Here is a 13,463-nt window from a genome sequence, read left to right on the forward strand (position 1 = left end):
GGATATTTGCTTGTATGTGTTTTTCAAGCTTACTGTTTGGCATATAGTTGGCCATCAATAAATATTACATTTCTTCCCCCTCCCTCATCCTAGTCACCAAACTGAATAACATCATAAGCTGGCTTGCATGCATTCCTTAGTTAAGGGATCAGGAGGACAACAAAAAGTTTTGTGTCTGAAAACTGTGGTGTGCTCTGTTCTAAAACAAGGCTCATTTTCACTTCAGTGTGGATTTGGGAGAAGCATGTTTTTGAGGGGAACAGATTCATGACCAGGACAGTGGTCAGGGGAATGTGCTTACGGGTACACGCAAACACTACTGAATCATGAGAGAGTGGCAAGGGCATCATTCCCTCAAACTTCGGCTGTTCTTACTTGTAGTGGGTAGGAAAAATATACTGGAATACAAAACTCACTTGCAAAGAGGTTATTTGATGTATATAGATGAATACATTTTGGTTGCTTTTATAGATAAAAAAGAAGCAACATGCTTTTTTTGTATTATCCTAACTTTCCTACAGATAAACTATTATAATTAAATTCTGTTTACTTTTTGACAGCCTCCATTTTTCAACTTAGTTCCCACATTTTATACATGGTTGTTGTTTCAGAACATGTCACGGGCAGTTTCAATGTACCTACTGACACATACCGCTTCCAGATCTCCATAATTAATCCTGAAATTATACCATTTCCATTTCCAGAAAGTCTGAAATCTTTTCTATCGACATTTCAAAGAAATAGAGCTGTAAGGTTCTATCTCCATTTGTAATGGATTACAAAAACAAGAGGTAGCATATTATACGGACAATCATAAAAAGAAAATAATAACCTGTATTTTCTAAACCCCATCTGCAACACCAGATCATTAAGCACGAGCATTTTGAAGGCATGGCGGGAATTAGCACTTCAGAGCTGCAAGCATGAATTGCCACTTTTTATAATCATCTGTTTCTTTCAACTCAGATCAAAACTTCCAACTCACTTAAGGATTTTAGAGCAAAAAGAATCAGAAACATTCCTTTTGGCCCATATCCTTTTGTGTCCTCCCCTCTCCTGACATTCTCTTATTACTCCAGCATTCTTATTTTTCCAAAAAGAATAGGTTAAATTTTTACCCTTTTGAAATGTCTCGTTGGACCCCTTAAAAAAAAAATCACTTTTTTTTTTTTAAAGATTTTATTTATTTGACAGAGAGAGACACAGCGAGAAAGGGAACACAAGCAGGGGGAGTGGGAGAGGGAGAAGCAGGCTTCCCACGGAGCAGGGAGCCCAATGCAGGGCTCGATCCCAGGACGCTGGGATCATGACCTGAGCCGAAGGCAGACACTTAACGACTGAGCCACCCAGGCGCCCCTAAAAATCACTTTTTAACTGTTAAGTGAATTTCCACTTATTTTTAAATTTCTCAGTCCCTAAGGAGCATCATATTCTTTAAGTTACTTTAGTTAGAATTCTATATTTTAGCTTTGCCCAGAGTTGGAATTACAAATGGCTTAAAGGCATTTTCAATTTTTTTCAAATAGTGGCCTATGCGGTATGCTTAGCTTTTTGAAAGAAATAGGCTTTTCAGAGAAACGCCCTAAAATTTTCATATTCCTATAGACTTACACAATTTCAGAGAAGCTCTCTAATAAAATTTAAATTAACAAGGGGTTCAAAGATTTTCATTTTAATGGTCTCACCCAGACACTCCACGATTTCAATTTCCACAGGAGCTTGATGTTTACAGAAACTTGTGAATCCTAATAACCTTATCTGTTTGAAGCTAATTTTTATATGCTAGGTTTTACTAAACAGGATACAATAAAAGGACTATTTAAGTTTTTTGAAGATTTAGACCAAAATACTGTTAGATCACTTCTGCCTTCACTTAAGTGGTAACTCTAAGGCAGGATTTCTCAACCTTGGCATTACTGACATTTTGGGCAGGATCATTCTTTGCTGTGGGAGCTGTCCTGTGCACAGTAGAATGTTTAGCAGCATCCCTGGTCTCCACCCACTAGATGCAAATAGCACCCCAACCTCACCCTCCCCAACCCCAATTACTTCTCACAACCCCCCAAAAAATGTCTCCAGACACCGCCAAATGCCCCTGGGTGGGGAGTGGGGGCAGAAGGAAGCAAAATGGCCCCGGGTTGAGAACTGCTGCGCTAAGGCATGCTATTTTGTGCATCAATACCTACAATTCTACAAGCCTCAATCTTTATTTTTGCAAAGGAAGCATATAATGTAAAATGAAAACAAATCTGGAACCAAATTGTCCTGGCAGAGAAAACATATGTTAAAATAAATCAAATTAAGATTATAATTATAAACCAGCCAGTTTCTGGGCAGCAAGGTCTGATCTCAGCTGAACCTCAGCTAATTTCAAAGTCATTTCTCTATAAAGAGCACCACTCACTTTTAGGTCCGTCCCCAATATTTGCTTCTTTTCTCTCTGAAGTTCTTTTCTGTAGGACTGGATGTTTTCCTCTCTGTCTGATAAAGCCACCACACCACTACTCTTTTCTTTGCTTGCTTCACAACTTTGCACCAAGTTGTTTTCAACCTTAACTAAGGCAGAAGAAAGAGAACCAAGGATAACCAGTTCCTTCTCCAAAGTTAACGCCAAATGATTAATTAGGGAATCGACACTTCCGAATTTTAGATTTTTGAAGAAACAGTTTATAGGGAGAGCTCTGATGAGATTATGAAGGCACTGGAACAAAACTGTTTGATTCCTGGAATAAAAAACCAAACATAACATTATAAAACTTGGGACAGCACAAAGCAGTTGTATACAACTTACTATAGTAATTAATACTCATTTATAAATCCTCTCATGATGAATAGAACCAATAATGCATGCATGTGATCTTTGATATAATTCAGACTGTAGCAATCAAATATACATATTCTATACCAAGTCAGTTGATGTTCAGCACTTGCTTCATGATTAATTTTCTCTCTGAGTAATAAGATTAATATTATATTTTTTAAAATGTCATTGCAGGAGAAAGGTAAGTAGAAATCTTAAAATAACTATTAGGCCCTAATCAACCAAAAAAAAAAGCCCAAAACAAACACCAAGTTAAAACAGCTCTAGTTTCCACATGAGGCCACCTGTCCACTGAGGCTATACCAGGCAATGACCTGGACATGTCCCACAATGACACAGATCTCTACTGTGGAGATGGCTCTTGGACCACACACATACGCACTAACTTCTCTGGACATACTCCAATTTGATAGGCATTACCTGGAATAGACTATTAAAATCCCTTCAAATGGTGTTTTTTGTTTCCACTTGAAGAGTGTCCCATAGAAACTTCCTGGCATTTTGCAAAAGCAAATTTCGGGAAATTCTCTGATTTCTTCACACTTCATGTGTTCTAGGAGCCATGTCTTCATTAAAGTCAGAGAATAGCTGGGTGATGTGATTTGAAAACAAGTTTTGTTAAACACTGTGAGAAGTGCAAACAGATCCTCCATGTGTTCTACAAGAAAAACATGTCACAAGCTCTGTCATTAAACTGTCCATTATCAAGTAAAAAGAGTTCTTGAAATTTTCTAAGTCAATTAGGTATATGATTAAAAAGTACCGACAAAAATTACCTATAGGTGTCTTCTTTGGAAATACCAGCAGGTATTGCCTACTTGAAAGGTCTTCTAGACTTAAAAAAAGGCTGCCGCACTGAGTATAATGACCTTCTGAGTTACCATTTCCCCTCTCCCTAATTTGTAGCAGCACAGTGCAACAAAAATTACGGAATGCTAGAAGTGGTGAAAGAGATGTTACAGCAGTGATGACCTGTACACACTCTTTCTCAGATGACTGTTCACAAAAAAAGCTTTCGTCTTCCTTTTCCTCTTCCTCTCCCTCTTCCTCACTGTCAACAGCCAACTTGATCCTTTTTGCCTCTGATCCTATTTCACATGGCACTGAGCATGGTGCTGGGAAAAAATCCCTAGTCAACTTGATAACCCTATTTTGACACTTAATAAGCCGACGGCTGGAGCTATGAGCTTGATCCATTAACAGTGATAAAGTCACATGATTCAGGGACCTGTAAAAAATCCAGAGTTGAGTCTTAAAGCTCATTCTTTAAAATAAAAGAGATGATTAAATGCTACACAAACAACAAAAAATTTCTCTTTTCCTAGGAAACATCATTTCAAACATAAAGTATATCAGAAAATCAAGTATATAAACCAAACACATTTTTAAAGATCCTGTAATAGCACTTTTCTTGAAACAGGAAAGCAAAAACATTGTAAATATGTTGAACTGCAGGAAAATAACTTCCTTGAGAGAAAGGAATGGTAAAATAATGCTGGATTTTACTTTTGAGGTAGGTTCTCCCCCTTCTTTTTAAACAAGAAAAACAATACTCATTTTTTAAAGAGTTTATTTTGGCAATAGTTTAGAATGCAAATAACTCTAAAGTAAAAACTCTATTTTATACTCCCCTAAATAACTTGAATAAAATCTGCTTTTTAATACAGAACATTGTTTATCCCTCAGCAATGATACTGTCTGGGATATGATATTGTGAAAATTAATTTCACCTGTTTCTATTTACATTTTTTAATATGGCTAATTAGAACATTTAAAATTGCTTATGTGGCTTACATTATATTTCTGTGGGACAGTGCTATTCTAGACCATCAAGATAATGTTATCATGATACTTACAGCTTCAAAGAAGATGTGGTTGTCACTCCAACAACCAAGCTGTCATCTATTACATGATACCATATCTTCTTTACTAGCTGTTCTGAATCTTGAAAACTGTCTGGTATCCTTTCATCAAAGGTACAGACAGGATTTTCTTCTTTACCACAAAGAGTAAAAAGATGTGCCTTATAGAAAAACATGTTAAATAACTGATTACCAAAAAAAACCTACCAAATGTGGCGAAACTACAAAAATAATGTAAGTCAGCTTTTCGTCAGGCCTTATAGCTTATATATCTTAAATTGTCACCTATAATATTGTACGTTACAGATTATATATATATCACTAAAACAAAATTTATAGAACTTATATGTAATTAACTATCTATTCAGATCAAGAAGCATGGCTTGATTGGAAACAAGATGAGGTATCCAAAACAGAGCCAGCAAAGACATAAACTTGGAATCCATTTTGAAAAAATTCTGACAGTATGTGTCCCAGGCATGCTGAAAACAATCCAATCATTATTAAAGTGACTTGTACTAAACCTATAACTGTAAAATTTTGTCCAAATAAAACTGATTATCTTTGGACTGCTGATCAATTATGGCTAAAATTGTATTCTTAAAGTCCAGGCCATACTCATTCATTTCCATGCACATATGGATTTATAATAACAATAGAAATGGTGGGAGGAGGAGGAGTAATAACCATAATAATTCACAACACTTACTGAATGCTTACTATGTGTCAGGCACTGTTCTTAATGTTGCTCGTGATTCAATTTGCTTAACCTTCACACAAAAAAACCCCTAGTACCCTAGGTCGGTAATATTATCTACACTTTCCAGATAAGGAGAACAAGACAAAAGGAAGCTAAGTACCTTGCCCAAAGTCGCCCAGCTAGCAAATGGCAGAGCTGGGATTTGAACCAAAGCCAACTGGTTCCAGAGCCCATGCTCTATCTTAACAACTACTCTATCCTGCCCTTCTATGTGGGCAGTAATTACTGAAAAAAGATATGGGCATTTACATTCTAGTGGACTAAACAACTTCCTAGGAATCTGATGCTTCTGCCAGTAGCTGTGAGCTCTGAGACAGGCCATTCATTCGAAACCTGGGGAAATTTTTGCTACCTGCCAGAATTGTTTTTAAAATTAATCACATAAACAGCCCCAAATGGTGCCTTGCACACAGTAGTTTCAGTGCAGTCACTTTTAAACATTTCTTCCCCTTTTCTAATATTGGCAAAATCAGGGTGTCTGGGTGGCTTAGTCGGTTCAGCATCCAACTCATGATTTTGGCTTAGGTCATGATCTCAGGGATGTGAGATCAAGCCCCGCGCTGGGCTCTGTGCTGGTCATGGAGCCTGCTTAAGATTCTCTCTCTCCCATTACCTCTGCCCTTCCTCTCTCTCTCCTGCTCTAAAATAATAATAATAATAATAATAATACTGGCAAAATAGTTGGGGTGAGGTGGCGAAGGGAAATGGGGAGACTTTTAAAAATGACCTTCATGAGCTTTCCCAAGAGATTGGTACTGTAATACGGAAATGCAACATGATGTGCTTTTGTTATGATTCTCACATTAACGGAATCCTATTTTGGACCCAAGTCCTCATATTGCTAAGACTGAAATACAGACACAAGGCATAGACTGCTATGAGAATGGTCAATCTAGAAGAAAATCAGAGCTAGGCACTAAGGTGACTTGAGGGAAAAAACTTACTGGATTAAATTTCTCTATGCTAGCTTTTCTTGATTTATTTGTAACTTTGCTATGTTGTCTTTGTATGGAATTAATGTGCATAAATACTATTTTTTATGAAGTCAGGGAGCTTTTGCTAACTTTCTACATTACTGTACTGACATAAGCAACTGCAAGGTACCTAAAGAGGTTCTTATGCTGGTCAACCACAAGAAAAATGAGAGTAAAATTATAAAAGGCAGATACAAACACTAAAAAAGCATAGCAATTTAGGGGCATTAACCAGAAGAATAAATACCCTTAGAAATGAACATTGCAACAGACAAAAAGAACAATTATAATACTGATGAAATTACATATTCATCAATGAAAGGTTGAATAATATGCTGCATATTCTGTTTAAGGAGTCAGAAAGTACATAATTCACCTAGGGGTAATTTCTATGCAAATCATACAAATAAAAAAAGTTTAATAGTTAAATCTTTTGAACAAGAGGACTTGTTCCCCAAGGTTCCTGATTACTGAGATTTTAATATCCTACAGAATAATTTGCAAATTGGTAAAATATTGGCTCCTTAATCAAATATTTTCAAGTCATGAAAGTCCAGCATTATAATCTCTGCCACTTTGCTTCTTGGATCCATTAAGTGGCATTTTCTAAAATATCCAAATATTCCAATTTAAGTAATGCTTCAATAACTTGTAGATTTTCAATTCATAAAATGATAAAATGGTCACATGATTAATTTTACCTTCTCTGCACTTGACGTACTATCATCTTTCCCTTGAACCAGGTTTATTAAAGTTTTGTAAGATTTTGAAATAATTTTTTTCTTAAGCAAGAGATGCTGCTGCAATTCCTGAATAGAAGCCAAACCAACCTATAAAATAGAAAGAAAAACCACTGCCAGAGACATTTCAAATGAAATCTGATGATACCGTTAATTCAGAAAGTACTTTCTCCAAATTTGCTTATTAATTCATTTTTCTGTAGAAAGGCAGAGAATACTTCTCAGAGCAAAACTATTTTCTTCACAAATTTTAAGTAATTATAAAGGAAACGAACATAGCAAGTAACTGCAATAGAGTTTATGTACCCCATTACAAGAATGCCAATTTATTAGCATGCATTTCCCCACTGAATTAAGCAATCAATCGATACAAATATGGATGTCTAATCAATATGAATAAAAATCAAGGGCTACCAACACTCCTACCCCCACAGGTAAACTATTTTTCTTGTTGAAATAATTTCTGCTTCAAAAAGCAAAGACATCATTATGAGTAGAAATGGTCACTTTTAATTTGATACTATTTGAAATCCTGTTCATACAACATCTATAGCAAATTTTAAAGATAACACATAGCCCCCAAACTGCCACAAGTTTATTTTTGTGCTAATAAACTCAGTGTTAAGGTGGGCTCTTAACTACAGGAAACAAACAAAATTTGGCTCTGAGCTGGGTAGGCAGCAATCCATTCCTTTTATTATAGCAGATAAACAGATTTCACTACCAAGGATGAAACATTCATGAAATGTATTTTGCTACTGAAAATATAAAGTCGTATCACTGAACTGATAGAAGTGGTTTCATTTCAGATGGATATCTGAGACTGTTTAAGTATTAATCCAGCTTTTAATCTAACTTGTTTTTCTAGATTGAAAACATAAAATGCATCCTGTTTTTTAATCCCTTTCTTTCAAATTACAGTTTAAGTCAGGTAAATTCCTTTAACTTCTTATTGGTGAACAAAAGCTGGAAAGTGAAGACTGAATTATATCTTACCTCACTGCACAAAATAGGTAAAGTGTCTAGCTAATATTTTAAAACTTCATCTGTTGACCTATTTCTGTGGGCTCCACATTATTCACACTCATTCGCTGAGTAATTTGTGACTTAGGGAAAGGGAGCTGTACACATCAGAGTGGGGGAGCCAAATCGGAGAATGCTGAGGGGTAAGGAGTAGAAGAGAGGAATATGTGGGCAGACTGACAATGAAGGCACTCTCAAAAATTATGTGTGTTCTCTCTTCCCTACTCTCTTCAAAACACCCCCCGCCCCACTCCAGGACTAAATGGTGAATCACTAGACTACTTAAATATTCTATTTTGTGAAGTTTTGTTATAAAGCTATAAAAATAACCATATGATAAAACATTCAAACGGCATAAAAATACTTCTCAACTTCTATTTCTAGACCTTCAATTCCATTTGCATAGCCAACAGATTGTTTACCTTTCCAGAACTTTTCTATGTGTATGTTAAGGAATGCTTTCTTTCTCCTCACTACAAACAAGCAAATAAAACATAACCCAAACCAAATACGGGAGCATACTGTACTGCAGAACACCAAACCTTGCTTTTTGGTCTTTTTATTGTGATCTCTCTCATACACGCAGAAAAGGGCATAATACAAAAAACAGTTTACAAACTAATAATGAAGTCAACACCCAAGGAACCATGTGCAGTCAGCACAGTCACGAACTTCTCTTTTTCCAATAGAGGCAACACTACTCTGGCCTTTTAAGGTAACTTCCTTGTTTGTCTTCATAATTTTACCATCACTGTATCTCCTAAAGAATATTTTTAGTTTTTTGTGTTTTGCTTTTGAACCTTTTATGAATGGAGCCATTCTGTTTGTGTTAGGTTTTTAGAGTCATCCCATTTGTCACCAGGAGCTGTAGTCTGTGACTTTCACTGCTCTGTAGTATTCCATCATATGACCATACCAGCTCGCTTCTCCATTCTCCTGCTGATGGACATCTGGGTTATGTCCAGGCATGCATGGACTATTACAAACAGTGCTGTTGTGAACATTCCTGTACATGTGCACAAGTTTCTCCAAGGTCCTGGTCTCCCCATTTCCCCTCCAACTGGTTCCCTTCCAACCAGGTGGAAAACAAATTCCATAGGGGAAAGAACGGTGAGACAGACACTGGTTCTAGCTCTGCCTGTCCTTAACCTTTCTGGTTATTTGTTTCCTCACATGTAAAATGGAGGAGGAGGGGTAGACTTGTTAATCTCCAAAAGACCTTCCAGGGGATGGTGGGTGGCTCAGTTGGTTAAGCGTCATGATCCCAGGGTCCCGGAATTGAGCCCCATGTCGGGCTCCTTGCTCAGTGGGGAGTGTGCTTCTCCCTCTCCCTCTCCCCCCCTACCCTGCTCATACCCCCTCTCTCTTTCTCTCAAATAAATAAATAAAATCTTAAAAAATAAAATAAAAATAAAATAAAAGGCCTTCCAATGCTTGGAAATATTTTTATCCAACTTAGGAGCTAGTGATAACACGTGGATACTTGGAACAAAATGGACATGCAACTCTTATTCACCACTTCCATATGCTCCTGCCTTCTCTCTGTGTTTCTTTCTTATTTTCCTTCTATGAATCTGTGCTACCTTCTGAGCAAGTTTTTTTAGGATTTTATCTTTATTTTTTTTATTATGTTCAGTTAGCCATTGTATAGTACATCATTAGTTTTTGATATAGTGTTCAGTGATTCATTAGTTGCATATAACACCCAGTACTCATCATAGCACATGCCCTCCTAATTTTTGTAACACAGTTTGGCTTGCTTCTTTGCTCTGCATCTCTTTGAGTCAACTCTTAAATTCACCTGATGAGACTTTTTTATTTCAATGTATTTTTCACTCATAGATACGCTATTTGGTTATTTCCTGTGAATAATTGCTCATGATGCCTTATTTCTTTATGTGCTTATTCTGTGAGTGGTTCATTTTCTTTGAAAAACTACTTGTGAGATTTATAAGAGGCCTAGGATAAAATGTATATTTTGAGAGAGGATGGGATGTTTGTTTCTGCCAGTTGTCTAGAGTACTACTGCTTTAGTTTAAACACAAACGCTCCCAGGCAAAAGTAGCAACAGTGTTCTCTGGGTTCTCTCTGAGTTCCAGCCTTTACAGTTTGGCCTGATAACTTATTCTTACATTTTCAGCATTCTGAAGCTTTTAGGGAGATTTTAAAAACATATTTCAACTATGATTTTAACTTGGTTTTATCAGAAGAGTTGGTCCAAATAAATTAGGTAACACATTAGTAGAGGTGGAACTTCTAAAAGTCATGCTTTCATAAATTATTTTGGCAACATTTCTAAATCAGTATAAAGATCTACCTTATTTTTTTTGACAGCTGCATACTATTCCATAGTTCAAGGATATTATAACTGATCTACCAAACTCCTAATGATGGATATTTAAAATGACTGAATTTTGTTGTCCTTAAATACTACATAAACAGCCCTATAAAATCATCTTTACTGTACAAGTATATCCTTAGAATAGATTTCCAGAAGTAAAACTGCGAGAGTAAAAAGATATGTCCAATTCACATTAGCAATAACAAGTTTCCTTCTGAGGAGGTTGAGCCACTTTACATTCTCAAGAATACTGTTTCAGAATGCATATTCACATTAAGGAAATTCATCCTTTGTCACTTGTTACAATTTCTATTTACATAACTTGTCTTTTTATATATTTTACTTTGTTCAGAGAACAAAAGTTTTTAATGTAATTGATCTTTCCCTTTATGGGAAATCATCTTAAGGGCAGTTAGGGGGAAGAGATTCCTTATGTACAGAGGGAGGAACATCAGAATAACATCAGACCTATCCACAGAGATCTGGCAAGCCAGAAAGGGCTGGTAAGACATATTCAGGGTACTAAATGAGAAGAACATGCAGCCAAGAATACTCTATCTGGCAAGGCTGTCATTTAGAATGGATGGAGAGATACAGAGCTTCCAGGACTGGGAGAAACTGAAAGAATATATGACCACTAAGCCAGCCCTGCAAGAAATATTAAGAGGGGTTCCAAAAAAGGAGAAAGACCCCGAGAGTGATATAGAACAGAAATTTACAGAGACAATCTATAGAAACAAGGACTTCACAGGCAACATGATGACAATAATCTTTCAATAATCACTCTCAACATGAACAGCCTAAATGCTCCCATAAAATGGCACAGGGTTGCAGATTGGATAAAAAGACAGAACCCATCCATATACTGTCTACAAGAGACTCAATTTGAACCTAAAGATACATCCAGACTGAAAGTGAAGGGATGGAGAACCATCTTTCATGCCAACGGACCCCAAAAGAAAGCTGGGGTAGCAATTCTCATATCAGACAAATTAGATTTTAAGCTAAAGACTGTAGTTAGAGATACAGAAGGACACTATATCATTCTTAAAGGGTCTATCCAACAAGAAGATCTAACAATTGTAAATATCTATGACCCCAGCATGGGAGCAGCCAACTACATAAGCCAACTGTTAACCAAAATAAAGAGACATATTGATAATAATATGTTAATAGTAGGCGACCTTAACACTCCACTCTCAGCAACAGACAGATCATCTAAGCAGAAAATCAACAAAGAAACAAGAGCTTTGAATGACACACTGGACCAGATGGATCTCATAGATATATACAGAACATTCCACCCTGAAACAACAGAATACTCATTCTTCTCGAGCGCACATGGAACTTTCTCCAGAATAGACCACATACTGGGTCACAAATCAGGTCTCAACCGATACCAAAAGATTGAGATTATTCCCTGCATATTCTCAGACCACAATGCTTTGAAACTGGAACTCAATCACAAGAAAAAGTCTGGAAGAAATTCAAACACTTGGAAGCTAAAGACCATCCTGCTCAAGGACATCTGGGTCAACCAGGAAATCAAAGAACTTAAACAATTCATGGAATCCAATGAGAACGAAAACACATCAGTCCAAAACCTATGGGAAACGGCAAAGGTGGTCCTAAGGGGGAAATACATAGCCATCCAAGCCTCACTCAAAAAAAATAGAAAAACCCTGAATACACAAACTATCTTTACACCTTAAAGAACTGGAGAATCAACAACAAATTAAGCCTAACCCACACACGAGAAGGGAAATAATTAAGATGAGAACAGAGATCAATGAATTAGAAACCACAAATACAATAGAACACATCAACGAAAATAGAAGCTGGTTCTTTGAAAGAGTTAATAAGATCAATAAACCACTGGCCAGACTTATCCAAAAGAAAAGAGAAAGGACCCAAATTAATAAATTTATGAATGAAAGAGGAGAAATCACAACTACCATCAAGGAAATAGAAATAATTATCAGAAATTATTATCAACAACTATATGCTAATAAATTAAGCAACTTGGAAGAAATGGATGCATTCCTGGAAACCTATAAACTACCAAGACTGAAACAGGAAGAAGTTGATAACCTGAATAGACCACTAACCAGTAATGAGATTGAAGCAGAGATTGGAGGGTATGTAATATGGTGAGTGCTGTGAATTGTGCAAGACTGTTGAATCTCAGATCTGTACCTCTGAAACAAATAATGCAATATATGTTATGAAAAAAAAAAAAAAGAAGAAGAAGGTAGCGGGAGGGGAAGAATGAAGGGGGGAAATCGGAGGGTGAGACGAACCATGAGAGACGATGGACTCTGAAAAACAAACTGAGGGTTCTAGAGGGGAGGGGGGTGGGAGGATGGGTTAGCCTGGTGATGGGTATTAAAGAGGGCACGTTCAGCATGGAGCACTGGGTGTTATGCACAAACAATGAATCATGGAACACTACATCAAAAACTAATGATCTAATGTATGGTGATTAACATAACAATAAAAAATTAAAAACAAAAAAACCTCCCAAAAAACAAGAGTCCAGGGCCTGATGGATTCCATGGGGAATTCTACCAAACATTCAAAGAAGAAATACCTATTCTACTGAAGCTGTTTCAAAAATCAGAACCAGAAGGAAAGCTTCCAGACTCCCTTCTATGAGGCCAGCATTACCTTAATCCCCAAACCAGGCAAAGACTCCATCATAAAGGAGAATTTCAGGCAATATCCCTGATGACTATGGATGCCAAAATTCTCAAGATCCTAGCTAACTGGATCCAACAGTACATTAAAAGGATCATCCACCATGACCAAGTGGGATTTATCACTGGGATGCAAGGGTCATTCAACATTCGCAAATCAATCATTGTGATAGAACACATTAATAAGAGGAGGGAGAAGAACCATATGGTCCTCTCAATTGATGCAGAAAAAGCATTTGACAAAAT

General features: G+C 36.7%; 1 protein-coding gene across 1 annotated transcript in view; it reads right to left on the reverse strand.

Annotated features, from left to right (window-relative positions):
- Nucleotides 1–1,182: 1,182 nt before the first annotated feature.
- FANCB (FA complementation group B) overlaps nt 1,183–13,463 on the reverse strand; it is a 28,647-nt gene continuing 16,366 nt past the window's right edge. Inside the window, exons 5-9 of the mRNA XM_045874907.3 lie at nt 7,119–7,247; nt 4,678–4,844; nt 3,598–4,049; nt 3,242–3,479; nt 1,183–2,723 (exon numbers count right to left, since the gene is read on the reverse strand). Coding sequence (XP_045730863.1) covers nt 2,312–2,723; nt 3,242–3,479; nt 3,598–4,049; nt 4,678–4,844; nt 7,119–7,247 — 1,398 coding nt within the window. The 3' untranslated portion in view covers nt 1,183–2,311. The remainder of the gene's footprint in view (nt 2,724–3,241; nt 3,480–3,597; nt 4,050–4,677; nt 4,845–7,118; nt 7,248–13,463) is intronic.

The sequence above is a fragment of the Mirounga angustirostris genome, unplaced genomic scaffold (genome assembly GCF_029215605.1).
Source record: "Mirounga angustirostris isolate CCGP_5_RB_7025 unplaced genomic scaffold, mMirAng1.0.hap1 SCAF_11, whole genome shotgun sequence".
In the NCBI taxonomy this organism is placed as follows: Eukaryota; Metazoa; Chordata; class Mammalia; order Carnivora; family Phocidae; genus Mirounga; species Mirounga angustirostris.